Below are 25,952 nucleotides of genomic sequence, written 5' to 3'. Positions count from 1 at the left end.
CATGGTGAAGCCAGAGCGGTACAGTGATCAGATCATAGACCTTCCATTTCCGCAGTACTCATTATTGTTCTGGCTGCTGGTGGTGCCGAATATTCCATCCGTCGTGCCGGGCGAGAACACAATCTGTTGGTCGTCTGTAGGCGTCGTTGCGAGAGAAGGCCTGGTAAAGAATCCATCATTAAATCAAGATCACACGCATTCGGGAAAGGAAACTCACACAGAGGGGCCGGCTGGCGGCTCTGCATACGTCCTGAGATGCTGTGTTAAACCTCATTCGAGAACGTCTTCGGGTATATTACCTGGTATAGTCCACAGTGTCCATTTCCCTAGAAAAGTTAATATGGATATGAGAGAGGGGTGAAAGAATTATGCCAGCACTACTTACGACGTTGCTACACCCATGCTGTCCCCATCACTGGCGGGTATGTCGTTAGTCTTCAGATGCCGATGATATTCAGCGATGGAACCCATACATGCTAGTGTTCATTTCAGTAGAAAGATTAGTCCTGAAGATATCAGCGCAGTGCAAAAAAAGCCCGAGTTAGAGGTATACTAACTCTAGACCGGGAGTAGACGACTGTATAGTCTGTGTTTGGGGAAAAGGACCTTCGACCTGAGGAGGAGGAGACAGACGTCTGGGATCGTTTCGAGTGCCAGGGCGAGCGCGGTTTCTTGTACGTGGCCGACGACGTATGACGCGGCTGCCGCGTCCCGTGCTGGAAACTTGGATACCATTGACCTAGACCAATTAGTGAAGCGTGACTTGAAGAATTGGGGTTTGTTTACGAACACCAACCGCGATTTGGGCAGCACCAGAGACACTCATATCACCACGACGAAAGTGAAGTTCGGCTTGTCTTCTTGATTCCACGTGTTGGCGATGACGAATAACTCGGGGGTTTCCACGAGGAGGATGGTTCCGAAACCCTCTGATTCTAGTGTTCAAAGGCATGTTGAGACTCTGTAGCATGCGTCCCTGTACGTGGTGAGCTGATATTTTCCCAGGAAAGCTATTCCCGACGAACCAGATGTAACAGAGCCTCGCGAACAGGACAGTTGGCGGCGAGATGCCCGCGTTCGTAGCACAAGTGACAATATCGATCGCTCTGGAGTAATGCATTAGATCAAAGCATCCTCGGTGGGGCAATCTGTCTCGAACATACAATGTCTTCGTAAAAAGGGTTCTGTTCAGACATAGTGACGGATGAGAGGCTGGCAAGGTGAAGATGTGAATGAGAGAGTAGAGGGATCTTGTTGATAAAAAAGACGAGTATTCAGAGCTGGAAACAAAGCTTGGGACGATGGAAGAGTGATGGGAAGGAGATGGAAGGCATAAAAGTGAGAGATGGATCAGAGATGGACGAGGGAGTGGGAGTGAGTGGGAAAGAGGAAGGAAAGTGAGGAGGGGTGAGAAGATCTAGCGGGGAGGAGCGCCCTCAGAATGGCCTTCCTCTAGGTCCTTAAAAAGGCAACGAGGTGGTTGAAGGTAAGAGGACAAGGCGAAGGCGAGAGAAGGAGGCGAGAGAAGATGAGAGAAGGGGGGGAGAGGGTGTAGGGCTACATATGACCTTGCTTCGTATGAGAAGAGGGCTAGTGTTTCTCCCTACAATTATCACTGAGGGCCTGGAGTATAAGATGCAAATTGCGCTGTTGCCTCTAGCAGTGTTTCCTATGTTGTGTCCCAAAGAAACTATTAGGCGTGCTAACAACTGGGAGATAGCCTCATAATGAATTGGGAGTAGAATGAGCTACCTAGTTTACACCTAATTGATTGAATCAGACTGATGTGATAGTAGTGTGAAGTTCGAACAATATTCGCCAGTCCTGGCCCAATGTACATGTGTGGACCAGTGTCCACCTTCCGGCTTCTTTCGCCAGGGTCCTCTCTGTGCTTCAGAACTAAAGAGTAAATCCACTGATCCGGTGGTACACTTGCAGATTGCAAGACGAGCTGGGACTGTATGTGGTTCGCCCGGCAAGTTATCTTTCATATCATGCCGTAGTCCGAGACGGGTCCGAAATATTCGATCTGTTGCCCATTTTGCTTCGAGAACGCGTGCATTCTCGTTCCAGTTGGCATGCAACGACCGTTGATAGCTGGAGACCGTAAATCACCGTGACGAAATGTTCGGTTTTCCGTCATATGGCGTTCTTCCAGCTTGAGGAGAGGAAGATTCACCGTCCTCCGAGAGCTTGACAAATGAGATACCGCCATGATGGAAACTTAAGTATTTGCGAGCGTTCCGTCCTCTCCACCGGCAGCTTCCACCCGAGCCTTCTTAGCTCTGCGTTTCAACTCCCGCTTAGATAAAGGCTTCTCGACCTCTTCGACGACTACCTCGGACCCGATAGATGCTTTCCTCTTCAAGCTGTCCCCATTACCTTCGAGGTTGGGAGCTTCTTTTGTTTTGGAGGCGGTTTTCTTCTGATTGAGCGGTAGCTTTTCCGGCTTCGGTTTCGGCTTCTCTCCACCATCCACAACGTCGATGATTCCCCGCCAACTGGTCCGTTTCAACCTCGCCAGCGCAGTTGTTTTCCTCGCTTCCTCACAGATGGCCTCTTTCCCACGCTCCTGTGATAACCCCCAGACACACGCCAGGTTGATCACATCCCATGGCGCCCTAACCCCCAGCGCTCTTCGGGCTTCACTTGACACGATGATGCCCCGCCCGCGTGTTGCACGGATCAACGCCATGGCATTTCCGATCAAATTCCGTCGCGCCTCAAGTCCGTTGCCAGTGACCCCGGGACCATAACAGATCTCAAAGCGGACACCACGTGCGATAGCGGCCGAAAGCATCTTGAACTTGAAGTGGTACGGCAGTCGCACGGAGAGATCAAGCGAAATCACGTCGCATTCCATACTGGTACACGCATTCAGGAGGGCCTTCTCTGTGGTTGGGCGAAGGGCCACCAGATCGTAGACCTGCGCCAGGCTGGTGAGGCGTTGGTTCTGCGCCGGGTCCGACACGGTCAGGTTCATGCGGGTCAATAGCGTCAGGCCCTTTGGTACATTGGGTGGCGTGGACGGGGGCGTCGGATTAGGAGGGAGTTTCCCACTGAGACTCTGGGAGAGAGCGACTGTTGTGTAACCGACTACGGTAGTCAGGTTAGCGCTTCATGTGGTGGTTTCGGAGTCAGGTGTATGGTAGTGGTGGAATGCAGTGACATACGTTCGGCGAGAAAGTTTAGGGTCGCGGAGATCTCGGGATCATCCGGACTGTAAGGAACGTTGAGATCATAGAACATGATGGGGAGCTTAAAGACAAGCCCTGCGCCCTTGTCTGCTGTGGTTATTATGTTTTATGATACGAGGAGGAACTCGGGACTGAAGCTGTCCGAGAAAGGAAATCTGCAAATCACCCGCCCGCATCAACCATTTCGCCGAATCTCCGTGCGTGTCTATCTCTGTCTCCACGTGACCCGTCCCAAGGCGGACCGAAACCCAGTCGGGATCATCCTCCACTGATTCTCTCAGGGTGTCAGTTCATCGTTGCTCGGGACGATAGCACGGCTGCACGGTTTCAACGGGCTTTCCTGCTCCGGTTCTTGCAGCTGCTGTTGTCTGTCCATTGGTTTGGCTCAATTCTTTCCATCATCACGTCTTTCCGCCTCATCACTTTCCTCCTCCTCCTCTACCCCGCCGCATTTTATCTCCCGTATCCGATTGTGGGCTCGACGGCCTGCTTTTCAGCCGCCAACACCATGGCGCGCGTCTACGCTGATGTGAACGAGCATATGCCTCGTTCTTACTGGGACTATGACAGCGTGAACATTTCTTGGGGTGTTCTGGAGAACTACGAAGTCGTGCGCAAGATTGGTAGGCAACCCTTTGCATGATCCATGCTATCACCTGATATGTCCACGGTGTTTCCGCCGCAGTTGGATGTCGTGCTTTGGTGGCGCATTTGGTTGACCATGCTTACTAACCGTTCCTATTGTAGGCCGCGGAAAGTACTCGGAAGTCTTCGAGGGCATCAACGTCGTGAACTACCAGAAGTGTGTCATCAAGGTCCTCAAACCGGTCAAGAAGAAGAAGATTAAGCGTGAGATCAAAATTCTTCAGAATCTCGCCGGTGGCCCAAATGTCGTTGCCTTGTTGGATGTGGTCCGGGATAGCCAAAGCAAGACCCCCAGTCTGGTCTTTGAGAATGTGAACAACACCGACTTCAGGACGCTGTATCCCCGCTTCACCGACTATGATGTTCGTTTCTACGTGTACGAACTTCTGAAGGCTCTGGACTTTTGCCACAGTAAGGGTATCATGCATCGCGACGTGAAGCCCCACAATGTCATGATCGACCATGAAAAGCGCAAGGTGCGTTCTGCCATTCTTATATCCCTTTCCATACGACGTTTGCTAACGCGGTCCTAGCTCCGGCTGATTGATTGGGGTCTTGCCGAATTCTACCACAAGGGCACTGAATACAACGTGCGCGTTGCGTCAAGATATTTCAAGGGCCCGGAGCTGCTCGTTGATTTCCAAGAGTACGACTACTCGCTAGACATGTGGTCTCTTGGCGCCATGTTCGCTTCCATGATTTTCCGCAAGGAACCTTTCTTCCATGGAAACAGCAACTCCGATCAGCTCGTCAAGATCGCCAAGGTGCTTGGAACGGAGGAACTCTTCGAGTACCTGGACAAGTACGAAATTGAGCTGGACCCTCAGTACGACGAGATTCTCTCCCGTTTCCCCCGGAAACCTTGGCATTCGTTCGTCAATCCCGACAACCAGCGCTTCGTCAGTGATGAAGCTATTGATTTCCTGGACAAGCTGCTCCGTTACGATCACGCGGTATGGATTCAGGCCACACCATCAAATTTAACTTGAGATTTCTCAGATGACTAACCTCATTGCAGGAGCGACTCACTGCCCAGGAGGCGATGGCTCATCCTTACTTTGACCCTGTCCGGCCGTCCGACCAAAGTCGGAACAACACGGCTGCTTAGACGATTGAAACCGAGGCGTTAGTAGGAGCTCTTTTTGATCTCTCCGGCAACGATCGAATTGTCATTCAGCGTTTCCTGTGACTTATGCCGTCATCTGGCTGTTTGATAGCCACCGACTTGGTTTGAATTTGGAGTTTTACATCGAGTGGGCTAGGGTGGCGGATCTTATTTAACAGAAAGAAACACGAGAAACCTACGGGCCATGGGGCAACGGTCGTTGCGGCTTCACGGCATACGGACGGAGACGACGATGATGAACCGATGACATACACCTAATACCTATGTTGGGTACGGAGCCCATCTCAGCTCACTTCTCTTGGCGTATTCTGTGGAATCTCTAGTGGTGTTTAGAGTGGGGTCTACTTCGCTCCTGTTTGATTCAGCGTATCCACATAGTTTTTCAATGATCTTGCATGCGACTCTCCTCCGGTCCTCTCTGTTCTCGACTTTGATGAGTGATCTCTTGGACTGGTGTTGATGGGTATTTCTCAAGTTATGTCTATTTCGCATTTGAAGTTCATTAACCATTGTTATACTGTTTCCGTAAGACACCATCTTGGATATGAGGCGCATACCTAGTTGATTTGAAGCCTTTAACTTTCCATTGATGTTCGGAGTAGTAAGAGACATCAACAGCCGAGTATGAAGTTGTTCTGCTCCTATTATGTAATCTTATACAAGCACACATCACGTGCCGATACTGACTCACAAGAATCCTTTTGATTCTACACATAGATGAAACAGGACGATGAAGAGAAGAAATCAAGTGCAATTGAACCCACTGCAACTGACAACATCGACCATCTCACTATCCTGACATACATGATCTCCGCGCGACTACCTACTCCAACACTGTACTCCGTCGTTCTCCACTGTGCTCGCACGCACTAACTGGGCCCGCCGTCCCAATCTCTGATTCGTTCCATTTTCTCCTCTGCGCCAGGAAATTTGATTGCCCGCCGCATTCGCACAACCTCCAGCGAACCCCTCCCCCTCCTTCCTTTTCTATCTATCGCCGTTGAAGTTCTCCCGGTGGTCAAGATACTCATCCGGCGACTCGTGGCGCAATCGGCGCCCTGGAGATTTACTCCTCCTATCTATCGATCGTTTTCCAGAATGGCTCAACCTTCTGCCCCCCAGAATCCCAGTAAGCCCTCCCCCCGACTGATGACTCATGTGTTGAATATAGACTAACTCGTGGCTTCTCTAGCTGGTGAGCCCGCTGCTCCCGTGGTTGACACCCCTCCCCAGGCCGATGATCAGACGCGAAACCAGAATGCCGATGTCGCTACCAAGTCGGCAGATGGCTCTGTAGTCCCCAAGGTGAAGAGCGAGAAAGAACGTACGTCTTGTTATACTTACACCGCCCGCGGATTCGGTCACTGGGCGCAGTGACTACTGGAAATATGTTTCTGACACGTTGGTGATGACTTATAGTGGAACGTGAGCGACGCAAGGCCGAGAAGGCGAAGAAATTTGCCGAGAAGCAGGCAAAGGCTGCCGCCGCGAAACCCGCCGCCCCGAAGGCTGAGAAGAAGCCCAAGGTCGAGAAGGAGAAGACTACTGATGCCTATGATCCCAAGGTCATTGAAGCCGGTCGCTATGAATGGTGGGAGGAGCGCGGCCTCTTCCTGCCCGAGTTCGGCCCTGATAACAAGGTCAAGCCTGAAGGCTACTTCGTCATCCCCATTCCTCCCCCCAACGTTACCGGTTCGCTTCACATGGGCCACGCTCTCACCAACGCTCTTCAAGATACCATGATCCGTTGGCAGCGCATGAAGGGTAAGACCACCCTGTGGCTCCCCGGTATGGACCACGCCGGTATCTCCACCCAGAGCGTGGTGGAAAAGATGCTCTGGAAGAAGGAAAAGAAGACCCGTCACGATCTGGGTCGTCAGGCTCTTATGGATCGCGTCTGGGCTTGGAAGCATGAGTACCACGCCAACATCAAGAACGCGCTCCGCAGAGTCGGTGGTTCCTTCGACTGGACGCGTGAGGCCTTCACCATGGACCCCAACCTGTCGGCTGCTGTCACCGAGACCTTCGTGCGCCTTCACGAAGAGGGTGTTATCTACCGTGCTAACCGTCTGGTCAACTGGTGTGTGGCTCTCAACACCTCTCTGTCTAACCTCGAAGTCGAGAACAAAGAGGTGGAAGGACGCACGCTCCTGGATGTGCCCGGTTATGAGCGCAAGGTCGAATTCGGTGTCCTGACTCACTTCTGTTACGAGATTGATGGCACGAAGGAGCGCATTGAGATTGCTACTACCCGTCCGGAGACCATGATCGGTGATACCGGTATTGCTGTGCACCCCGACGACAAGCGTTACAAACACCTGATCGGCAAGGCTGCCCGTCATCCCTTCGTGGACCGCCTGCTGCCTATCGTTGCTGATGCCGATGTGGACCCTGAGTTCGGTACTGGTGCTGTGAAGATCACCCCGGCCCACGATTTCAACGATTTCAACCGCGGAAAGGCCCACAACCTGAAGTTTATCTCTGTGCTGAATGACGATGGTACCTTCAACAAGAATGGTGGTCCCTTCGAGGGTATGAAGCGCTTCGATGCTCGGTACAAGGTGATCGAGCTGCTGAAGGAGAAGGGATTGTACGTGAAGTGGGAGAACAACCCCATGAAGATCCCTCGCTGCGCTAAGTCCAACGATGTCATCGAGCCTATTCTCAAGCCCCAGTGGTGGATGCGGATGAAGGAACTCGCTGAGCCTGCTATCAAGGCTGTCAAGGACGGTGAGATTGTCATTAGACCCGAATCCGCTGAGAAGAGTTACTACCGTTGGATGGAAAACATCAACGATTGGTGTCTCTCCCGCCAGCTCTGGTGGGGTCACCAGGCCCCCGCCTACTTGGTCAAGATTGAAGGCGAGGAGTGCGATGATAGTGACGGCAACAACTGGGTCTCTGGCCGGACTGAGGAAGAGGCCCAGAAGAAGGCGGAGGCCAAGTTCCCTGGCAAGAAGTTCTCTCTGGAGAGAGACCCTGATGTCCTCGACACGTGGTTCTCCTCCGGACTGTGGCCCTTCTCCACTCTCGGCTGGCCCCGTCAGACCCATGATCTGGAGAACCTCTACCCTACCTCTGTCCTGGAGACTGGTTGGGATATTCTCTTCTTCTGGGTTGCCAGAATGATCATGCTCGGCATCAAGATGACGGGCAAGATCCCCTTCCGGGAGGTTTATTGCCACTCGCTCATCAGAGATTCGGAAGGTCGCAAGATGTCCAAGTCTTTGGGCAACGTCATCGATCCTCTGGATGTCATGGAGGGAATTGAACTCCAGTCGCTTCACGCCAAGCTGCTCACGGGTAACCTTGCTGATAAGGAGGTCGCCACTGCTACGAAGTACCAGAAGAAGGCGTTCCCTAAGGGTATTCCCGAGTGCGGTGCTGATGCCCTGCGCTTCGCTCTTGTGTCTTACACTACCGGCGGTATGTTATTCATGCATGATTAATCCTGAAATTAAAACTGACCATGTTGCAGGTGGTGATATTGCCTTCGATATCCAGGTCATCCACGGATACCGTCGTTTCTGTAACAAGATCTACCAGGCTACCAAGTTCGTCCTTGGCAAACTGGGTGACGACTTCAAGCCCCTGCCTGCCCCTACCAAGACCGGCAAGGAGTCTCTTTCTGAGCGCTGGATCTTGCACAAGTTCAATGCTGCCACCAAGGAGATCAACGAAGCTTTGGAGCAGCGTGAGTTCTCCGTCGTGGCCACTACGGTGTACCAATACTGGTACTCCCAGCTTTGCGATGTGTTCATTGAGAACTCCAAATCGCTCCTCGCGCCGGACGTCCCTGCTGAGGTCCAGGAGACTGCCAAGCAGACGCTGTACACCGCTCTGGAGGGTGCACTGCTCCTGATCCATCCCATCATGCCCTTTGTTACTGAGCACCTGTGGCAGCGCCTGCCCCGCCGTCCCGGTGACAGCACCATCTCTATCATGAAGGCCCGGTACCCCGAGTACAAGGCTGAGTTCAACGACCCTGAAGCCGAGACCGCTTACGAGCTTGTCCTGAACGTGTCCAAGGCGATTCGTTCGATCCTGGCTCAGTATGAGGTTAAGACCAAGGGCGACATCATTGTCCAGACCTACGATGCTACCAGCCACAAGACTGTCTCCAATGAGCTCAACATCATCAAGTCTCTTGGTGGCAAGACTCTGGGTGATCTGAGCGTCAAGGGACCGGAGGACACCACCAGCCCCTCGGGCTGCGTTGTGTCTCCCGTCGGTGCCGAGGCGGCCGTCTACCTCCGTGTGTCTAAGGAGGTTGCGCTTGAGCAGGAGGAGAAGGCCAAGGCTAATCTTGCAAAGGTCCGCGAGACGGTGCGCCGCCAACAGACCCTTGTGGGCAGCGCTGCCTGGCAGGAGAAGGCCAAGCCCGAGGTGCGCGAGCAGGAGGAGAAGAAGCTTCGCGACGCTGAGAGCGAAGCCGCACGGCTGGAGGAACAGGTGCGCGAGTTCGAAAAGCTGCGGTTAGAGTAGATAGCATAGCGGGTAGATTTGAATGAATCCTACGTTTGTATAGTTGACATGGATAACTTGGTGTATTGAAAGTTCTGAAATATGCTATGAAATATTTTGTCGGATGAAGCCCAAAGAAATCGGTGATGGGCAGATGAAGAATAAGCTTATCGATAAGGAATGCCAAGCCTCTTCCGCCAAAACTTTTCCCTCCGCCTTTTCTGGATTTTCCGTCCAGTCGGTGATTTCCAACAACTCACTTTTCACCAACGAGAGGAACACCTGCCAAGATGCTCAGAGAAGTGTGAGTACATTAATTAGTCTACAGCGTTTGCGATGCGGATAGCAAAAAGGACCTCCCTGGCTAACGATGAAATCTCTGCACAGGAAGCCCAAGAATCCGCGCACCGCGCGCATCCTCAAGGCCAAGGAGCCTCAACTCATCGAGCCGCCCAAACGGACGCTGGTGATGCACGGATCGAAATGTCCGACGGCGCTGAACACGGTGCTTAAGACGTTCCACTCGCTGACGCGACCCAACTCGGTCCTGTTCCACAAGAAGAACGAGAACATCCACCCATTCGAGAACGCGGAGAGTCTCGAGTTCCTGGCCAACAAGAACGAGTGCGGCATTGTGGTGTTCGGCAGCAGCAACAAGAAGCGGCCCAATTGCGTGACGCTGGCGCGTATCTTCGACTCCAAGCTGCTGGACATGTGCGAGCTGATGCTCCTGCCCAACCCGGACGGCGAGGAGATTGCTCCCTTCAACAACCTGAGCATGCAGATTGGCGTGGGGATGCGTCCGCTGCTGCTGTTTGCTGGGAGCGCGTGGGACGATGCGACGTCGTCGGTGCATGTGTTGCTGAAGAGCATGTTCGTCGACATGTTCAAGGGCGAGACCTCGGATAAGATCGACGTCGAGGGCCTGCAGTATGCGCTGATGATCGCCGCGGAGGAGCCCACGGAGGGCCTGGCGCCCGTCGTCCACCTGCGCTGGTACAAGATCCGCACCAAGCGCAGCGGTCACAAGCTGCCCCGTGTCGAGCTCGACGAGATCGGCCCCAAGTTCGACTTCAAGGTCGGGCGCATCCACGAGGCGCCGCGCGACGTCATGAAGGAGGCGCTCAAGCAGGGCAAGCGGCCGAACGAGGAGGTTAAGCTGAAGAAGAACATCGAGCTGGACCCCATCGGTGATAAGATGGGTCGCGTGCATCTGACCAAGCAGGATCTGACCGGCTTGCAGACCCGCAAGATGAAGGGTCTGAAGCGGCGCGCGGGCGTGGAGTCGGACGACGAGGATCACGATGTGGACATGATGGAGGTGGATGAGATTTCGGAGGACGAGGGACCCAAGAGGGTGAAGACGGCTTGAGGTGATATGATATTACTATCTTTTTTCTACTGTTACATGTACTTAGGTGTTCTGCACCCGGCGTTCCAGGTGGTTGATCATTGATGACTTGCATACTGCACTGTTCCTATGACCTGCAAGGTCGGACTATAGAATAAAAGTTGATATACTACTAGTATCTACTCTGGAGTATCTCTGTAGTGGTGGAATGGTACTCACGTGACATGACGTGTGGATGCGTTCGGCTGCAGGCTCACATGCCGAGGATCTCGAGATGTCCTGCGCGGATACCACCATGCTGGGAATTGCCGTCCTCCCCACTCCTCTCCGCTGTCCGACTCCTCTGTTGTCGACTATATCTATCGCTATTCTTGGTTCTACCTCATGATCCTCGTCTTCGTCACTTTGGGCTCCCTCTGTCTGTGAAGTGTCTCGCCGCCTACCTACGACCTTCGCCTATTCTCCGAAGCTGCGCTGCCGAGGTCCACCTTCATCATGGATTCACTTGTGGTATGACGCGATTACCTACACTCGCCTGCTTTTTCGTCGTATCTGGACTATCGCTGATTTTAGGACAGTCACATCTAGATACCCTCGTCACTAACAAAGACCTCGCCCCGTTCCTGGCTTTGGCAAAGGCGGTCCGCAATGGTGCAGTATACGGCGCGAAAGTGCGCTTTCCGCACGCTCTGGTGTATGTCATACGATGACCTTTATTCTGCTATATTTTCTGTGAGAACGTTCGAAGCTAATCTCTTACGGTCTCTAGTATGATCTTCCTTTTCCGTTCGGGAACGTAAGAACCCCGTCGCAGCTTCGAAAGTGACCTGCTGATCGAGCCTAGCATCCGGGAGAAAACCAAGCTGGTCCTGAAAGCCACCCGACAACACGCCCGGAACCTAGCGACGTTCGCGTTCATATACAAGGCCACGATGCTGGTCCTTCGGAATCTCAATCCTGCGGGGACAAGTAAAGAGGGACGGTATGACAGCTTTTTCGCTGGTCTGCTTGGAGGATACGCCGTGTTTGGTCGGAGAAAGACCAGTGTCTCCCAACAGGTATGTCCAGGGCGCCATATACCACGGCTATCGCAGTAATACTCACACAATGCCCCACCAGATTGTCATCTACGTGTTTGCTCGCGTGGTGCTCGGATTCGCTAAGCTCGCTGTCCGACCTAACATGCACCCTCTCTCTGGCTTCATTACGCCCGAAGCTCGGGCCGAGATTGAGAAGAATGCCTGGCCGGCCTTTGCCAGTCTCAGCTGGGCCTTCGTCATGTATCTCTTCCGCTGGTATCCGGACACCCTCATGTCTAGTCTCCGGAGCAGCATGGTGTATATGTATGTGTTTACTCTTGTCCTGCGTACTGGATTACTGGACGATGGTTGGCTAATTGCTCATCTAGCTACTCCGACTGTGATCACTGGGACTCATTCCGCAACTTCATGATACACAACAAATAGACGATGTGTTCGTGTACCATCATCATTCACTTGGGACGACTGGGTTCTTCTTTCTTTCACGGCGTATAGAGTCGGTGCATATATCTTGTCCTTCGCTTCTTGTCTATGATTGTCTTGTATTACTTGGTTGGTGTTCGATTGCGCCTGACGTACAGCGCTACCTGGAACCCTCCCGCAGGCGGATGGGGGAGTCATGTCTGAGGATAGAGGGCTAGACTGGATTGCCCATGCGATGGAGCTTGGATACAGGGTTGTTGATATCCTAGAATAGCATTGGTTGTCGAAACTATCATTTCTGTGAGAGTTGATCAAGTAGGCATGGTAACTCTTAAATTTTGAAATCGTGTGGGTCTGATCATCAGCCAAAGCATAATAGGCATATGCAGGATGTATCATTCTACAGATGTACTCTATGTAACGGATATGCAGATCACAGCTTGCTCACCGGGGGCAGCAGCTTCTCCACCTCAGCAAACTGATAGTAAAAGTCCAAGCTCTGGGGATTGACGAGCGTGCCGGACGCTTTAACCTTCCTTCCAGATACAATCTGCTTCACCGGCAGCTCGACTTTCTTCAGATTGACAGTCGTCTGCACACGTCAGTACTTGACAGGTTCTCACAACCTTCCTCAGAAGGAACATACCGGGATTTCAGGCGTCTGGAAGACGTACTTCGGCACATGACGCGAGCTGAGTGCCTTTCTGATGGCTTCCTTCACGCGGGCGACCAGCTGCGGAGTGAACTGGCGCCCTGGGCGCATTAGCAGGAACAGCATCACGGACTCGTCGGTGTCCTGGGGACGTCGCTGCCCGACGCAGAGGGAGTCGACGATGTCCTCGGTGAACTGCGTATCGATGACATTGTATATCTCACTGGAGCCGAAGCGGATGCCCGAGGGGTTCAGCACGCCGTCTGACCGACCCAGGAAGAAGATCTGTTTGGTCTCGGGATGGATCATGATGAAATCGCCGTGGGTCCACACGTCTGTCAGGAGTTAGCATGGTCTTCTGTATACCAACGGGAGCAGAGGGCTCACTGTCGAAGCGCGCAAAGTACGAGTCAAAGTACTTCTGCGGTCCATCGTCTCCGAGGAATTTCACCGGCATGGTCGGGAAACTACGAGTGACAACAATCTCACCCGCGACGCCATCGGGGACCTGGGTACCCTTGACTCCCGTAGCGCCTTCATCTGCCTGGTCGTAGACGGCCACTGCGATCCCAAGACCAGCGCCTTGACATCCACCGACGTACAGCGGGGTCAGTGGGTTCTCGAGACCCAGACACGCCGCCAGGTCGGTGCCTCCGGAGATATTTGCGAGCTGGACGTGTGCGGGGAAGCCCTCATCGTAGAACCACTCAAAGAGGGATTCTGCCAGCACCATGCCAGTGCTCGTGACGATGTTGAGGGAGCTGAGATCCGCGATGTCCCGCGGACGGATGCCGTTCTTACGGAGCTCATGCAGAAACCGCGGTGACGTGCCGAAATGCGTTGCTTTGTGCTCGCCCAGGAGGCGAATGAGGAAACCCACGTCGGGGAGGAACGGGCTGCCGTCGTACAGGATGGGCCTCCCGCCGAACAGCAGCCCCGAGATGGCCTGCATGTACATGATCCATCCGGTCGTGGTGTATTGCAGGATGACAGAGTGCGGCCCGTGGTTACGGTTCAGGTGGGCCTCCTTGCTGCTGTTGAGGACGTACCCGCCTACGCCGTGGACGATGGGCTTCGGTTTTCCTGTCGTCCCGGAGGAGTATACGACCAGGAAGGGGTCGCGGAAGGGGATCCGCACGAACTCGAGTTTGTCGGACGCCGCCTGGGCTAGGAATGTGGCTAGCGGTTGGGTGCGTGGGACGGCGCTCACGTCAACCGGACGACCTGGGAATCGGGGGAGAGTGATGACGCCGGTGAATTCGCGGACGCCCTCGAGACCTTGGACGATGTCCTTGATCTTGTCACGCAGGTCGATTTGCTTCCCGTTGTAGACTGCTGCGTCGTCCACGAATACCCAGCGCGGCTTGAGCTGGAGCAGACGGTCCAGGATGCCTTTGACACCCGTGTCGGTGGACGTCGACGAGAACAGCGCTCCCAGAGCAGTGGTCGCGAGGAACACCACGAGGGTATCAATGCTGTTGCTGGCCACAACCGCGACGCGGTCCCCTTGGACGACGCCTGCCGCTTTCATCGCCTGCATCAATCGTCCCGTCCGCTGTCGCAGCTCCGCCCAGGTGATGCTGACCGTTGGCTCTACGCCTCCCTCGCGGACCTGCGTGAGAGCGATCTTGTCATCCTCTTTGTCTTTCTTTGTGACTGCCACCGACCCATTACGGGACTTCTCCGCCGTGAAGAGCATGTTCTCGGCAAAGTTCACGCGGACACCTTCAAACCAGGTCGGGACGCTGTCCATCCGGGCTGACTCGTCGACGACGGTCGTGTAGCTGCCCTCGTAGATGATGGGGAGGTAGTCCCAGCAGAAGGCCCAGAACTCGGCCCGGTTGTCCACAGACCATTTTTGCAGCGCATCGTACGTCTGTCTGTGTTAGCGTCTGGGTTGTATGATGGCGAGAAGGACGTATACCGGTAGCTTAATCCCCTTCTCTTGCTCCAGCTTCTCTCTAAAGGCCCAGATCTTGGTGGACTTTGGATTGGGATGCTCCCAGAGCTTGCGGGGTAAAGACGGCGCCATGGCTGTGAATTGTTGATTGTTTGCGTGTGTGGCAGATGGACGAGTTTGCTGGGTGATTTAAAGTCAGGGACAGCCGGTCGATGATTCTGAGACTTTTCTTGCTTGCATTGCCTGCCTAGGTTATGAGGCAAAGAGGGCAAAACCTGGAATGGCCTCGGCAATTCATGGATAAACTGGAGGAATGCGGGGAAGTGGTGGCTGTTGTTCCACCGGTTCATGGCACTATGAAGAATCATGAAGGCATAAATACAATATCCATGGATGTCCATATCACATCGAAGTATATAACTCCCGCCGATGGAGTTGAGGACTTCTTCATGTGAATCACCCTGCAAAACAAACGCGTGCAACCATGTCATCTTGGAACAAGGCTGAAGTCGCCTTCACCCAAGAGCCATGTAACATTGTATAATTAGACGCGGTATTACAGAGATTCTGGAGTATCTAAAAACAGTATAAGAGTTTAATAGATATAAGAAGCCCGAGAGAAGACTCTTTAGAATACATAGCAGGATAGACTAACTACCAAATTATTATTATATAATAGCGGTAAAAGCCGAGCTTTCACCTACAGGCCAAAGACATTCTCACGCATGGGCTACAGCGGCACAAGACCAGGACCCTGGCGCTCGCCTAGCATTTCGAATCTACCGACAGGACGAGAATGGATTTGAAACTTGGTCAACTTACGCTGCAAATGATAGCTGGGAAACAATATGTCGGGCGAACAGTCTTGTCGATAAGTTTGAAGGAAGCACCTATGTCGAGCTCTGCACCAAACCCCGAAGATATATCTATATTGATAGTCGGTTCAAAAAACTGAAGAGAGAACATCCGCAACTGTTACCTTTTGTTGGTGGCGCATATACTGATGACGGGATGAATGTGGTCCCCACCCAAAATTCTCCCAGAGGCAAAAAGTTGAAGCCGAGAAAACGGAAGTTTGAAGATCTGGATCTAGGTACGATTGGTGCAAAGAACTAGACTGTGTTTGGTTTAAGGCGTTTTGCTGCTGGTGTTTTATCGGAGATGTTAAATTCTACCAGAGCCTGTGCGATATTAGTGACCTCGGCGATAAACTACCTGTCAATCTGCAGGTGTTTGAAATATCACTGATTTACCCAAAAGAAATTATCATCTGTCGGCCGGTGCTCCATATCGAATAAGATAGTGCAATGTTGAATCGTAAAACTCGACGATCTGCGGTCTGTAGCCTGAACCTGATATCTGTTGCCGGCCAACAACTTGAATCCTGCCCGGAAAAAAAATGGACTTGTCGGCAGTTCTTCCTTGCCCAGTTCCGGCGTATTTTGATATTCTTTATCGTCAACGAGCTCCAAGTCATCTATTGCCGGGATAACGGAGCTCTCATCGTCCAGCATTCGGGGACCAGATCGGCATGGACAGAGCTCATTGTAGATCAACCGAACGCTATCAAGTAGCTCTTTGGGGATGACGTGACGTCTTCTAACCTTTGATTCCGGGATTCTCTGAGAACGAGGGCCGCTGTTATGCTTTGATCTTGGCAGGCTTTGTGTAAGAACAAAAAGTCCGTATCGTAAAGAGCCCCCAGCAGCTTCTGCTAAACGTAGCAGGTCTTGATCAGATTTAAATCCTTTATCAGCTAGCCAGACTCTTAATATCGGCTCAAGATCAGCAGGACTGGCTAGAGGGACCTTTTTATCTCTCTCATCCGCCCATCCTCGAACTATCAAAGCAACAGCCATAGAGCATTCATAAAAAGAAGGAAAGGTTCCTGTAACGCCAGTAAGCGCAAAACAAAAATTAAAAATACTTGTTAATTCATAGGCTTGTTTTCCATGGCTAGCCCAAAGCTGGGAAAGAGAGATTGGTGCACGAATAAATATTCTTTTAACCTTTTTTTTCTTGAGTTTCAATCCATAGATCAAAAGCCATATTATCGAGTGTTAAAGGCACTTTCGTTGTATTAGTCGGAAGTATGTCTTCAAGATCACCACATATAATGATAACTCGAAGATGAGTCCCAGCTACAAGCTCTTGAAAGGCATCACGTAGGATCTCATACGCGGAGGCAGTAAAAGACTGTACTTGAAAGCTTTCTGGTATGCCTGTGTATCGTCGAAGATTGAACGGCCAAATTAATGAATTTGAGGCCTGAAAACCACTCTCCCGTAGGCCCCATGGTAGACTAACTTGACCATTCTCATTATAGTCATGTAGTAGGGTAGCCTCGAAGACAATTCCTATAGAAGCGTCGGAGCTTCCAACAGGACAGATCATCTCAGCTTCGGTTCCGATTGCATTGTTTTGTTGCAACATGGCTATTGTTGACCGAAACCAGGATTGAGGATCGATTGTATGCACTTCCAAAGGGCACCAGATATTCTCACTAGCTTGAACGTCCTCAAAATTCAAGCTTGTACTGATAGCTTGGTGAAAAGCGCTGCAATAACCCTCTTTACCCTTGTATCTTCTCACAGGCAATTTCTCAGGACTTTCGTGTGGCTGATAGTTTTCGTTGTTGCGATAGAGTGTCCACGCGCAAATTTCAGAGTCTGGTGAATCACACAAAAGCTGTACAACCTTATAGCGAGAATAGGGGCTGAGAGATCTTCCTTGAAGCAAAGGAGACATAACATTCAAGCCAATATTAGAGTATTGACCTAAAGGTCCTGGACAAAGCCCAAAAATCTCCTCTAAACTTGATGTAGGAAGAGATTGAAAAGCTCGACACATAACCATCTCTAGGAAATTTTCAAAACCAAGCATAAGCATGCTATTAGTTTGTGGAGGAAAAGGAATCCTCCAAAGCCGAATAAAATTCGCGTATCTATCCGGCTTATTACTAATAATATAGTAATGTAAAGAGCGTTTTGACTTTTTAGATATTTCTTGAATATGTTTCGAAACCCGCTGTTTTGGCAAACAGGACTGACCAACGTAAAAACGAAGATATGTTGGCAGAGACGTCTGTGTAACAAAGTCTAGATAGCCTCCATGAGGATCTTCCCAGATTGCTGGGTTGTTCGAGCTTTGCTTTAGACGGATTGCATGTAGCCTACAAGATAATTAACAGTGAAAAACAACAGGGAAGAATCTTTTTGCGTACATTTCCGCAGTAATTAATTGATTCTTTAATGCTCGAATATCCGGGTCAATTGTATTGTAGATTATGTTGGCAAATGCCTCTGACCCGCCCACGGCTGTAATCACAGATCGGTAGATACCCTGTCTTAAGTCCAGTTGTAGCTTATTTTCGGAGAACATGAAATCGATTAATTGATGTATAATAGTCAGCAAATCTGGGAACTGAATCTAAAAAGTATTAATACCCGAAGTCAACAATATTTGTTAATTAGCATACCTGGTCCCTCTGCTGCTTATTAGAGTCCAAGGACGGAAGAGCCATGTTGGCTGCAACAGTTGTTGTCCGAGTCTCATCACAGCACCCACAACATGGGTAAGAACCGCAAAAGGTGTCACAAGGACTACTGCCTGGGAAGTAGTAGGTCTCGCATCTCCGACACAATGGATTACAAAGATGTCTCTTTGTCGTTATCTGGCGACATTCAGGGCAAAACTTTCTCACATTTGGACCCTCTTCGTAGCTTCCAGAAAAGCAAGGTGGCTTTCTGGGGGATGCATATTTCTGGCGATAACGCATTTTGCAGATTCAGAACCTAGCCGTGGTCATAGATAGTGATAGGCGATAGTCTGAAAGGCTCGTATGGTGGAAAAGATGAAGACGAGAGAGCAAGTAGGATAAGAGTCTGACTGAGTGTGTGAAGCAGAGGTAGCAGATATAAGAGAGGTTAGGTAAGATTAATTGTTGACTAGCTACATAGGAATGACGTAAATTCTAGAGAACCATGGCTCTCTTCTACTCGGATCAACTTTCAAGTTCTTATACTGGATGGGAATGCCACCACCGCTGTTTACTCCGTCTATACCAGGGCAGGTTCATGGCGTAATACTAGTTTCTGGACGTCGATCATCATGATGAGGATCCTACACCGCTGTATAATAATAAGAACAACCTGGTAGCTCTCCTCTTGGGGTCTCTCTCGTCCATCATTAATAGTAGCACGTTTCCTTACTAACCGTCAATCGACTATCATAAGTGCTGTCATGGGGGACCGACTGGGCCGACAGTCACGTCAGCCTTCCGGTCCCTTATCAACAACCCCTTATCAGTATTCTCACGTGAGCTTCCCGCTCCCAGCTCCCAACACCCTTCCTACCCAGTCAATGACACCTATACCTTCCTTCGGTAGTGACGTAAAATACTGGATAGTCACCTCTTAGTGTGTATATATATTAATCTCTCTTACCCCATAGCTGCGGAATGCAAGAATCTGTCTTTTAATTGAACTAGTCCTACTAGTACTATCGTTATCCTAATACTTACTGTTCACCTGATTGACAGGACGTCTAACCTGCTAAAGTACGGAGTAGACTCTTCACATTCTGATTGTTTTAGTTTCCGCCACAAAAACTCGACCGTGGGCTTCGTCCTGATTTCCCCTGACCAGTTCTACCTACTACATACAACTAAACTAGTCTTTCATCTAGCTAGCTATGTTTTATGAAAGAGAAAAAAAATATATAAAAAAAAAAAAAAAAAAAAAAGGAAAGAAAGAATGCCTCCACGCGGGGTTGACGCGGACCTTTCGATTACTCTGCGCATTGGGTTTGTTTAAATTGTTTTTTAATCATTCCCAATTTACAGCTACAAGTCGAACGCTCTACCACTGAGCTATAGAGGCATTGGGTTGGATTTAGGATATTCTCTACATCTATTTATTCCTAGACTGATTTAGGCGCTAATCGATTGAGATGGATATATACGAGGATATCTCTATTTAACACGTACAATGAGGTAGCGTATGCAGTTAATACGATTTCCTATTTATATTTCTGTACTATATGTCAAACTGAGTGTGCTTATCTATTAATACATGTTATAGTTCTCTAAAGCTAGGAAGTTCTTGTGCACTGCGTTGTGGAAGAGATAATTATATTAGAGGAAGTGGAGGAGATAGGACCACTAAGACGTTGAGGAACGCTATAGTAGTCGCAACTAGTAAAAGAAGAGAATATACCCACTGTATTCAAACTACCTCTAATATATACGACTACTACATCAGGGAGTTAATTAATCTATCTTTACAGCTAAGCTCTTATTCTATTTCTGATTACAGACTGGAGTATTTAGATAATAGTAGGGAATAGATAGAGGCTAATAGCGGAGCTAATTATATAGTAAATTATATTAAAGTTAATAATACTTATATAAAAGGCTTTATTAACCGTGTTTTAGAATGGACAGGATCCTGTTTTAATAGAAATAATAATTGCCTTTAACAGATAAATACAGAAGATATTATAAGTTGCTAATCTCCCGCACCTATATAGACAGTATATTTTATACTAAATTTTATATATACTACCGCTGTTGCGATGGTGTGCTACCTTGTCTCTGTCTCGGCAATAGTCTTCCTGATATCCATATGCATTCATTTCAAGAGGAGCATTTTTGTCTTGAGGCGGCCTCCTCGTCTTTGCCAGATCCCGGGGGTTTCTTGTGAAACGTTCGTTCAGCGGCCGCTAAGCCATCCATATTCACCTGAAGCTGTGTGATTTTACCGTCGGCATCAGACGTGAAAGTCAATTTAAAGTAGTCACCGGCCTGGATGGGCCAGCGACCCCGCTTCGCCTGGTCCTCTCGAGAAGTATACCAAGTGAAAGGGTCGGCTGCATATGGTTGGAGAGGATAGACGTCCCACGCCTGGCCGTGGAAGCACATGTAGAGAGCATCGTCTTGGTCAAAATCTCGAATATAGAAATTCTGGAGAGCGTTGAAGTAGTCCCCAGTGTATGCATTAACACTCTTTACATCCTGCTGTGGGTCCTTTCCTCCCTCTAGTTGTATCTCTGCGTCAACAAAGGACTGCACATACGTATCGCGACTCTGCTGGGCAAGCGCCACAAAATCCGTCTTGTGTGTTGTGTGCCTGCTCCAGCAGGAACTAGCCGATGCAATCCGCAGCATCGTTCAGCGCAAGTGAGTTGGCTAAAACCACGATCACTAGGGCTTCCTAGGGGACCATCATGGCTGACGAGAGATAACCGGGATAGCTGCCTTGGTGGAAGAGAACGAGCCGCGAGGGATCATCTCGTCCGATGGTCGGTATCGGCGTGACCAATCCGCTGTTCGGGCCAATATCGCCGAAAGTGTTCGGGAGCTGCACTCTTAGGAGACCGAGAGCCGCGGAGCGTTCGTACAGAGACGACCGTGATAAGAATGTGTGCCCGGCTGTGAGTAGGGAGGCATTTTTGATCGCTCCAGGGTATCCTTCTGAGGCCGAAGCTTCCTCCCGCCGCCGCGCCTGCAGGATTTCGTCGTAAAAGGACAGCAGATCCTTGACGCAGGATCGCACTCCGCCGGCGGACGCCTGTATCGTGCCATCTTTTGTTTCTGGCCGGTCGATTGACACAAAGGAGCCGTCGTCCATGGGTATGTAGGCCTTGGCGTAGTTTTCAGGGGAAGGCCCGTCCATCTTGATACTGCTTCGGTGCATACCCAGCGGTTGGAAAATGTTCTCGGTAATAAAGCTCCCGTATGTCTGGCCCGTGGTTCGCTCAACTAGTTCGGCAACAAGCCCATAGAGAAGGTTATGATACAGGAAACCCTGGCGAAAGTCTTGGACTTGCGGGAATGTGGCCAGCGTCCTCAACCAACTCGTCCATGGAGAGATGATTGCGATTGCCTCCCTGAGACCATAACCAACTGCCGCCCGCGATTCCAACTCGATGGGAGAGAATATCTATCGGAGTGACATGCTCGCCAATCCATTGATCTTGCAACTGGAACTCCGGGATCACGCTGGTCAGGGGCGCATGCACATCAACTTTTCCCTGGTCTGCGATCATCATCACCGCCGTTGTAGAAAACGCCTTGGTGAGCGAAGCAATGTGATAGATGGTGTTCTCATCTGGAGGCGACGGCAACTCTAGATCGTACCGTCCAAAGCCAGCCTTATAAACGATCTCCACGCGACGCATCACTCCAACCGAGGCCTCCGGAACGGCGGAGACATCACATATCTGCGCTATGACACGAGCAAGGAGGTGTAGTCGGTCTGAAAGGTGCGTATTCTTGTCTTCTTTGGTCCTGAAAGAGGTTATGGACCATTTCAACAGACAGCTGGGGTGGAAGGAACAAACATTGTGGACTTCGCTTGACAGTCCGTGCCGTTCCTTGATGGCCGGATGACATACCTCAAGAGAAATGGAAAATACAGCTCTGGGGGGAGGTGGGAAGGGCGAAGAGGATCCTTGTGGTGTTTGGTTGCAGTCTGGTGCGTTGGTCGAGGGCTGAATGAATGAATGAATGCCTCATTCTCCCCCGCACTGACTGGCCATCAACAAAGAACATCCGGTCTCGCTTTCAATTATAGAGTCAGTCACAGACTCACCACCTATGTTATCCTGCGCTGGGGCCCTGGGTCAGCTCGTGGAACCGTTCTTTCTAGGTCCGTGATTACTTCCGCTTGTGCTCTATACTTCCTCAGAGATTCTTATCCTTGCCCGCATTGTCTGCCACCCGGTATTTCAATGCCTTTCGACCCTGCGAGCCATTCATTTTTGAACCACTTGCAGAATAGGGATCAGTATTTTCAGTGCGAAAGGTCTCACTGTAGGAAACTATTCAACCGCCGGGAAACAATTTTCTTCCACGACTTTCCGATCCGAGGACTATGACGTTTTAAAGGCCTGGTTTTGGAAAGCAAACTAAAAGGGGAGATCTTGGCCATAGACATTGTGGACGACGACTTGATGCGTCCCCCAGTCTAGGTTCGTGGATCTACTATCTATCGCATGGTCCGGTATGTTGATGAAGGTTTGAAACAGCTTTCAACTCCGTATAAACTCCGGCACTTCTGGAAGATGAGTAGGTAGGAAGATGGGAGGAGGTCATTTCGAATCGCTCAAGGAGGAGAAGATGCATAGGAGTAGACAATTCCCTTTGAGATTTGGAGGGGAAGCCGTATATTATGTTGGTGAGATGGCCATATTCCTACTTGGGTCTGTAGCGGTCGTAAGATTCATTTTGCAAATTAACAGCTGGTAGGGTTATGTATAGCCCAGCAAGTTCCAAGTACGATGGAAGTCTTTCCATTGTCTCCCGAAAAGATGGGGACCAGGTCAGGTTTTCTCTTTGTACTCTGTAGATCGAGGACATTTTTGCCGTTTTTATATTGCCCCACCAGGCAAACGGAGCAAACAGTGGGGATCCATCATTTTCTACTCGAGTCATCGTATATATAAATTGTTAATTTTGTTCTCAAGGTAGATGTCTCTCCTTCTGTGACTATCATACTTACATGTAGAAGACACATCATGACTCCTATTGCGAATGAGGCAGCATCGCCTGTCCCAGATGACAGTATCCGTGAGGAGAATACTACAGAACAACCGGGACAAGGAATGGAAAATGCGGAAACACCGGAAGACTTCGAATTGAGACCGCTAGATGCATCTGCTGGACCAACAGTCCGGTCTGTAACAGGCTCACAGAAAGCCCGAAGCAACCTGAAAGTCGCAGCGATCATGCTGGCCCTCTCGGTAAGCTGCATCGTGACACTGCATCCAGTAGAAACTCAATCTAACCGCCGAACAGCTGGGTTTGTTCCTCTCAGCTCTGGACCAAACCATCGTGGCCACCGCGACACCCACAATCTCTGCAGAATTGCACTCCGGATCGGGTTATGTCTGGATTGGAGGAGCCTATCTTCTCGCCAATGCGGCCAGTTCCAATATCTGGGCGAATCTGTCCGACATCTGGGGACGAAAACCGATTCTTTTGTCGGCCGTTGCCCTGTTCTTCTTGTCGTCCATTGTCTGTGGCTGGGCGATTGACATGCCCATGTTGATTGCTGGTCGTGGTGTACAGGGAATTGCGGGTGGGGGTCTCCTACAGCTGACTACCATTGTCATCTCAGACCTCTTTAGCGTCAGGTAGGTCACGCATCTCTGATGGAGTTGCTATATTACCACGGAGGGCTAACATCCACTAGACACCGCAGCCTGTTCCTCGGGCTTATCGAATTCATCTGGGCTATTGCGGGAGCCATTGGGCCCCTCGTGGGTGGTTCCCTCACACAATCCGTCACCTGGAGATGGATCTTCTGGATCAACCTACCGACCAGTGGCGTCGCATTCGTCCTCATGTTCTTCTTCCTGGACGTACATAACCCCGAAACTTCCGTTCTGGATGGGATCAAGGCGGTGGACTGGTATGGTAGCCTATCTATACTCGGGCTGACGATAATGCTTCTTCTTGGACTGGACTTTGGAGGAGCTACATTCCCCTGGGACTCCGCCAAAGTGATCTGTCTGATCATCTTCGGATGTCTGATGTCGCTCGTCTTTATCTTTTGCGAAAAACGGCTGGCTAAGTATCCACTGATGCCGATGGGTATTTTCCGAGGCTGGTCCAACATCGGCTGTTTTCTGGTGGGCTTCACCCATGGCTTTGCTTTCCTCGGGGCGGAATACTACCTCCCCCTCTACTTCCAGTCAGCCAAGGCAGCCAGTCCGTTCCATTCCGGTCTCTTGATTCTGCCGTATGTCCTCTCGGAAGCCGGGCTCAGTCTCCTGGCCGGAGTCTTCATCCACCGCACCGGTCGTTATCTGGAGGTGATCTGGATCGGCACGGCCCTGGTTGTCTGTGGATTTGGGCTGTTTATCAACTACGATGCTACGTCTACGACCGGCAAGATAATCGGGTACCAAATAGTGGCAGGAATGGGATGTGGGCTGTTGTTCTTCCCTCCGCTGTTGGCGCTCCAGAACAACGTCCCCCAGAGTGAGACGGCCACCGCAACGGCTACGTTCTGCTTCATCCGCAACGTCGCAATGGCCATGTCAGTCGTCATTGGTGGTGTCATCTTCCAGAACAGTATGGACGTGCAGCAGCCCAAGCTGATTTCGGCGGGTCTCTCGTCCTCGACAACCGAGGAGCTTGCCGGCGCGGAAGCCGCAGCCAACGTGGGGATCGTCAACACCCTTGCAGACGCCAACCAGCGGCGTGTAGTGGAGGATGCCTACGCCTGGAGTATGCGCAACATCTGGATTCTGTATACTTGTCTGGCGGCATGCGGGTTCATTGCCAGTTGGTTCATCACGCGGCAACAACTGCGGAAGGAACATGTTGAGACGCAGACGGGGCTCAAGGAGAAACCGCCTGTGTCGTATTCGGAGGAAAGCGGCGTTGGGGTGGTATAATCTGTGCAAGATAGTCATAGTCGTGGTGGATGTCGGGCTCTTCCGACGGGGCCGAACATGACGGCAGCCCCGCGGCGACTCCCGAAGCCCTAAACCATCGCCGCAAGCTCACCTCTCTCCACAGCTATAACAACCGCATCTTCTCCATCTCCAAGGCTGGTCCTTGTCTACACACCTCCCTACCCACGCCAGCCCCTAAACCGCCACCATGCCGGCCCCCATCCTCACCTCACACCCGACCCTCCGCGTGGTTCCGGAGCCCCTCACAAAGGAAAGCTTCGCCCCCTTCGGCACGGCAATCAGCTGCCCCCTGCCCCGCGATCTCTCCGTCGCGCCGCCGCTCTCCTCACTGCCATCCAACGACCCAGCCCCCGTCGTCGCAAACCAAGGCTCCGCCCTGAAATACAGCCCCATCTCGCCGCTGCTGAACGAATACCCCGGCCGCGCGCCCAGCGGCCGCCCGTCCGCCGCCCGCATGAGCATGTTCTCCTGTTTCCCGCGCAAGCTGCGCTCCGTCCCCGGCAGCCGCGCCCTCCCCGAGACCAACGTCTTCGACGTCCGCATCCTCGAGCGCCACCCCTTCACCACCCAGACTTTCTCGCCGCTCGACCTCTCCGCGCAGCCCGGCAAGACCGACGAGCCCTGGTTCCTGGTGGTTGTTGCGCCGACGCGGAAGGGCGAAACCGCCACCGCGACTACGGCGGAGGGTGAGACGGTTACCATCCGCGACCCGCCTGACCTGTCCCGCTT

The 25,952-nt window shown here is 51.3% G+C and overlaps 10 protein-coding genes across 10 annotated transcripts; 6 read left to right on the top strand and 4 right to left on the bottom strand.

The window, feature by feature from the left end:
• Window positions 1-368: 368 nt before the first annotated feature.
• On the top strand, window positions 369-865 carry ATEG_00105 (uncharacterized protein; the record flags this gene model as incomplete). Its single annotated transcript, XM_001210191.1, has 2 exons — window positions 369-422; window positions 563-865. The coding sequence occupies 2 exons, from the start codon at window positions 369-371 to the stop codon at window positions 863-865; spliced, it is 357 nt and encodes a 118-aa protein (XP_001210191.1).
• Window positions 866-2,224: 1,359 nt separating this feature from the next.
• On the bottom strand, window positions 2,225-3,249 carry ATEG_00104 (ribonuclease P subunit p30 family protein; the record flags this gene model as incomplete). The annotated part of the gene is made up of 2 exons (XM_001210190.1): window positions 2,225-3,096; window positions 3,174-3,249. 2 exons carry the CDS (start codon window positions 3,247-3,249, stop codon window positions 2,225-2,227), a joined length of 948 nt encoding a protein of 315 aa, XP_001210190.1.
• A 456-nt stretch (window positions 3,250-3,705) lies between these two features.
• ATEG_00103 (casein kinase II subunit alpha/alpha') lies at window positions 3,706-4,950 on the top strand (the record flags this gene model as incomplete). The annotated part of the gene is made up of 4 exons (XM_001210189.1): window positions 3,706-3,820; window positions 3,945-4,318; window positions 4,376-4,795; window positions 4,861-4,950. 4 exons carry the CDS (start codon window positions 3,706-3,708, stop codon window positions 4,948-4,950), a joined length of 999 nt encoding a protein of 332 aa, XP_001210189.1.
• A 1,116-nt stretch (window positions 4,951-6,066) lies between these two features.
• Window positions 6,067-10,804, top strand: ATEG_00102 (valine--tRNA ligase; the record flags this gene model as incomplete). Its single annotated transcript, XM_001210188.1, has 6 exons — window positions 6,067-6,097; window positions 6,161-6,292; window positions 6,388-8,394; window positions 8,447-8,488; window positions 8,651-9,354; window positions 9,779-10,804. 6 exons carry the CDS (start codon window positions 6,067-6,069, stop codon window positions 10,802-10,804), a joined length of 3,942 nt encoding a protein of 1,313 aa, XP_001210188.1.
• A 474-nt stretch (window positions 10,805-11,278) lies between these two features.
• Window positions 11,279-12,235, top strand: ATEG_00101 (Tim17/Tim22/Tim23/Pmp24 family protein; the record flags this gene model as incomplete). Its single annotated transcript, XM_001210187.1, has 5 exons — window positions 11,279-11,293; window positions 11,362-11,477; window positions 11,553-11,579; window positions 11,628-11,841; window positions 11,903-12,235. The coding sequence occupies 5 exons, from the start codon at window positions 11,279-11,281 to the stop codon at window positions 12,233-12,235; spliced, it is 705 nt and encodes a 234-aa protein (XP_001210187.1).
• Window positions 12,236-12,679: 444 nt separating this feature from the next.
• ATEG_00100 (acetoacetyl-CoA synthase) lies at window positions 12,680-14,930 on the bottom strand (the record flags this gene model as incomplete). The annotated part of the gene is made up of 4 exons (XM_001210186.1): window positions 12,680-12,838; window positions 12,893-13,233; window positions 13,286-14,774; window positions 14,823-14,930. 4 exons carry the CDS (start codon window positions 14,928-14,930, stop codon window positions 12,680-12,682), a joined length of 2,097 nt encoding a protein of 698 aa, XP_001210186.1.
• Window positions 14,931-15,282: 352 nt separating this feature from the next.
• Window positions 15,283-15,914, top strand: ATEG_00099 (uncharacterized protein; the record flags this gene model as incomplete). The annotated part of the gene is made up of 2 exons (XM_001210185.1): window positions 15,283-15,328; window positions 15,478-15,914. 2 exons carry the CDS (start codon window positions 15,283-15,285, stop codon window positions 15,912-15,914), a joined length of 483 nt encoding a protein of 160 aa, XP_001210185.1.
• Window positions 15,915-16,802: 888 nt separating this feature from the next.
• On the bottom strand, window positions 16,803-18,321 carry ATEG_00098 (uncharacterized protein; the record flags this gene model as incomplete). Its single annotated transcript, XM_001210184.1, has 3 exons — window positions 16,803-17,970; window positions 18,022-18,227; window positions 18,277-18,321. The coding sequence occupies 3 exons, from the start codon at window positions 18,319-18,321 to the stop codon at window positions 16,803-16,805; spliced, it is 1,419 nt and encodes a 472-aa protein (XP_001210184.1).
• A 2,112-nt stretch (window positions 18,322-20,433) lies between these two features.
• On the bottom strand, window positions 20,434-21,472 carry ATEG_00097 (uncharacterized protein; the record flags this gene model as incomplete). The annotated part of the gene is made up of 2 exons (XM_001210183.1): window positions 20,434-20,834; window positions 21,043-21,472. 2 exons carry the CDS (start codon window positions 21,470-21,472, stop codon window positions 20,434-20,436), a joined length of 831 nt encoding a protein of 276 aa, XP_001210183.1.
• Window positions 21,473-23,315: 1,843 nt separating this feature from the next.
• On the top strand, window positions 23,316-25,202 carry ATEG_00096 (MDR family MFS transporter; the record flags this gene model as incomplete). The annotated part of the gene is made up of 3 exons (XM_001210182.1): window positions 23,316-23,540; window positions 23,596-23,933; window positions 23,993-25,202. 3 exons carry the CDS (start codon window positions 23,316-23,318, stop codon window positions 25,200-25,202), a joined length of 1,773 nt encoding a protein of 590 aa, XP_001210182.1.
• Between the last annotated feature and the right edge of the window lie 750 nt (window positions 25,203-25,952).

The sequence above is a fragment of the Aspergillus terreus genome, genomic scaffold, assembly GCF_000149615.1.
Source record: "Aspergillus terreus NIH2624 scaffold_1 genomic scaffold, whole genome shotgun sequence".
Taxonomy (NCBI): Eukaryota; Fungi; Ascomycota; class Eurotiomycetes; order Eurotiales; family Aspergillaceae; genus Aspergillus; species Aspergillus terreus.
This window is presented reverse-complemented; position numbering and strand designations above follow the sequence as displayed.